General features: G+C 41.5%; 1 protein-coding gene across 1 annotated transcript; it reads left to right on the top strand.

The window, feature by feature from the left end:
* LOC105167820 lies at window positions 771-1,136 on the top strand. Its single transcript, XM_011087638.1, has one exon. The coding sequence runs from the start codon at window positions 771-773 to the stop codon at window positions 1,134-1,136; it is 366 nt and encodes a 121-aa protein (XP_011085940.1).

The raw sequence follows: 3,067 nt of genomic DNA, 5'->3' as shown, positions 1-3,067 counted from the left end.
CCATCCACGATAAAGTAGTGTGGACGCTACTTCTACCCTTTTGTGGTCACACGAGTCGTGACACATTTGTGATGGAAGAAAGCTACACTATTATTGTGAACAAATGGAATATGCTTCTATTTCACTGTCTCATAAGTCGTTTGGGGCGACAATTGAGATATTCATTTGGGTGATGGGTCAGGCCTAATCCTGAGTCATGTGATTCGCTTGGAGTCCTCGAGATCACGTGAAGAGGCGAGGCAAAATATCTTGGGGATATCATTGGATGAGAATGGTAATGGTTGCCTCCCACATAACTTTTTTTCTTGTGAATCGTAAAAGCGGGATATTGAGAATTGTGTTCGTGGATCCCAAGCCCACAAAATGATTTTTCAGAACCCCACTTGAGAGTGATGGGCTTTTGAAGAAATAGTGGGAGCGGTTAATGACTAATGTATTTAATGTTATAATCAATGTGCTACATTCTAATTTACATTTTGAATGTAGATGTCAAAGAATCTATCAACCATGATTTTGGAGACAAACAAATTTAATGGAACAAACTATAATGATTGGCTTAGAAATTTGTGGATTGTCCTTGATTTTGAGAACCAGACTTACATTCAGGATAAGTCTCTTCGTAGTACCTTGCGAGAGGATCCACATCTGAAGAATGTGTGACATTTAAAAGGTGGCACAAGGACAACCGGAAGGTTCGCAGCATCGTACTGGCATCGATGACAAACGATATCCAAAAATAGTAGGATAGGCACGATGATGTCGCATCGATAATGCTCCTCATGAAAGATGTTTATGCAGTTTCAGATAGGTGTATTAAATATGCTTCCAGAAAAGCATTTTTTGGTACTAAGATGACTGAGGGATCCTCTGTGCAAGAGCATGGGATCAATATGCTTTTTCTCGTGGAAAAGCTTGAGGATCTTCAAGTTGGGCTTGATAATGACACGTACATTGACGTGATCCTGCAGTCACTTCCTCCCTCTTACGGGTCGTTTGTCGTAAACTACAACATGAATAGGCTTGAGAAGACCATGCACGAGCTGATAAACATGTTGGTCCAATACGAGACAACGACCAAAAAGTGTGTGCCGTCGGTCTTGGTCGAGGAGGCTTCGAGCTCCAAAGCTAAAGGCTAGGGGGCCAAATGCTGGAAGAGAAAGAAGAGAAAGGCAAAAGCTGTTGCAAGCGCTTTGAGTGCTCCTATTGCCACGGTGGGGATGGGCAAAGTTAAAGGAAAGGTGGGTTTCAAGTCAATAAGGGCAAATGATGTCTGTATGCATTGCCGGGAAAAGGGTCATTGGGAGAGGGAGTGCCCTAAGCTCCTCCCCAGTGCAGGTACATTTGTTATTGAGGTTAACATGATAACTCTACTTCTTGGGTATTAGATACCAGCTGTGGAGCTCACATCTGCAATAATTTGCAGGTGCTGGAAAGAAGCAGAAAGCTAAGTAGAGATAAGGTGGTCCTGAAGCTTGGCGATGGCAAGGCTATTGTTGCTGAAGCTGTAGGGATACTCCACTTATCTTTCAGCAATCAAGTTAGGATAGAATTGAAAGATTGCTATTATGTACCTAGCATGATCAAGAATATTATTTTCATTTCATTGTTGGACAATGTTGGTTTTGAGTTTATGATCAATAAAAATTATTTTTATTTGATGAAGAATGGATTTTCACATTTGCTAGGCAAACTTCATAATGGTCTTTATATTCTCCAACAGCATGATTTTCTCATCACTGTTCAAAACAAATGTAAAAGGAAAAATCAAGAAAAAGCATAGATCTGGCATACTAGGCTAGGTCACATCGCTCAAGATAGGATTAAAAGGTTGGTAGACTCAAAACGTCTAGAGACAGATGATTTGAATCACCTACCAGCCTGTGAGTCTTGTTTGAAAGATGACCAAGAAGCCTTTTGTAGGACAAAGCACGCTTGATAGTGGTCTGTTGGATTTGATCCATTTAGACATCTATGGGCCACTGAATACACAAGCTAGAGGTGGATTTTTCTACTTCATAAACTTAACCGATGATCACTCACGATATAGTTATGTTTATCAAATGAGGTACAAGTTTGAGGCCTTTGGAAGGTTTAAAGAGTTTAGACTTGAAGTCGAAAACCAAACTGGTCGCAAAATTAAAACCCTTTGGTCAGACCGAGGTGGTGAGTATTGAAGTGGGGAATTCTTAGATTATCTAAAATAGAATGGAATTCTCTCTCAGTGGATTCCTCCTGGATCACCACAACTTAACGGTGTTTTTGAAAGGAGGAACCAAACCTTGTTGGACATGGTTCGGTCCATGATGAGTTTTACCGAACTACCCTTATCCTTCTGGGCATATGCTCTTGAGACGGCAGCCAAGTTGTTGAACATGACGCCTTCTAGGACTGTGGCTCAGACGCCATATCAGATATGGCACAGCAAGCCTGCATCCTACAAGTACTTGAGAGTGTGGGGTAGCCCTACATACCTCAAGAGAATAGTGGGATACAAACTGAACTTGAGCTTTAGTTTGTGTAGGTTCGTGGGTTATCCTAAGAAAATTGTGGGGTATTATTTCTATGATCCCTCTGAACAAAAGGTTTTTGTCTAGCCAAATGTAATGTTCTTGAAAAAAGGTTTTCCAGCAGATACCCGACGTGAGGAATTGCTCCTTGAGAAATCCAGTGAGGCAATACCTCAAACGGATGTAGTGACATCATCTGCGCCTATAGGTCCCACCTATTTAATCTTGTCCTCCGAAGGTCAACCAGAGTGTCAACAGCCTGAGAGGTATGAATTTCTGGATTTGACTGATCAATTGGATAATTATCCAAAGACCTATGGAGAAAAAAAGTCGGACATCGATTGGGAAAAATGGTTCAGGCCATGAAATCCGAGATGGACTCCATGAGTTCAAATAAGGTTTGGACCTTGGTAGACCCACCTAAGGGTGTTAAACCTGTTGGGTGTAAATGGGTCTACAAATGTAAGTTTGCAGCTGAAGGGGTGGTTACTACCTTTAAGGCCAGACTTATGACGAAAGGGTATACTCAACAACCTGGGGTCGATTTTCAGGAAACCTAT

This window comes from Sesamum indicum, linkage group LG8, assembly GCF_000512975.1.
Source record: "Sesamum indicum cultivar Zhongzhi No. 13 linkage group LG8, S_indicum_v1.0, whole genome shotgun sequence".
NCBI classification, from domain to species: Eukaryota; Viridiplantae; Streptophyta; class Magnoliopsida; order Lamiales; family Pedaliaceae; genus Sesamum; species Sesamum indicum.
This window is presented reverse-complemented; position numbering and strand designations above follow the sequence as displayed.

Coding starts and splice junctions, on each gene's coding strand:
- LOC105167820 (XM_011087638.1), top strand. CDS start 771: ATGCTCCTCATGAAAGATGTTTATGCAGTTTCAGATAGGTGTATTAAA.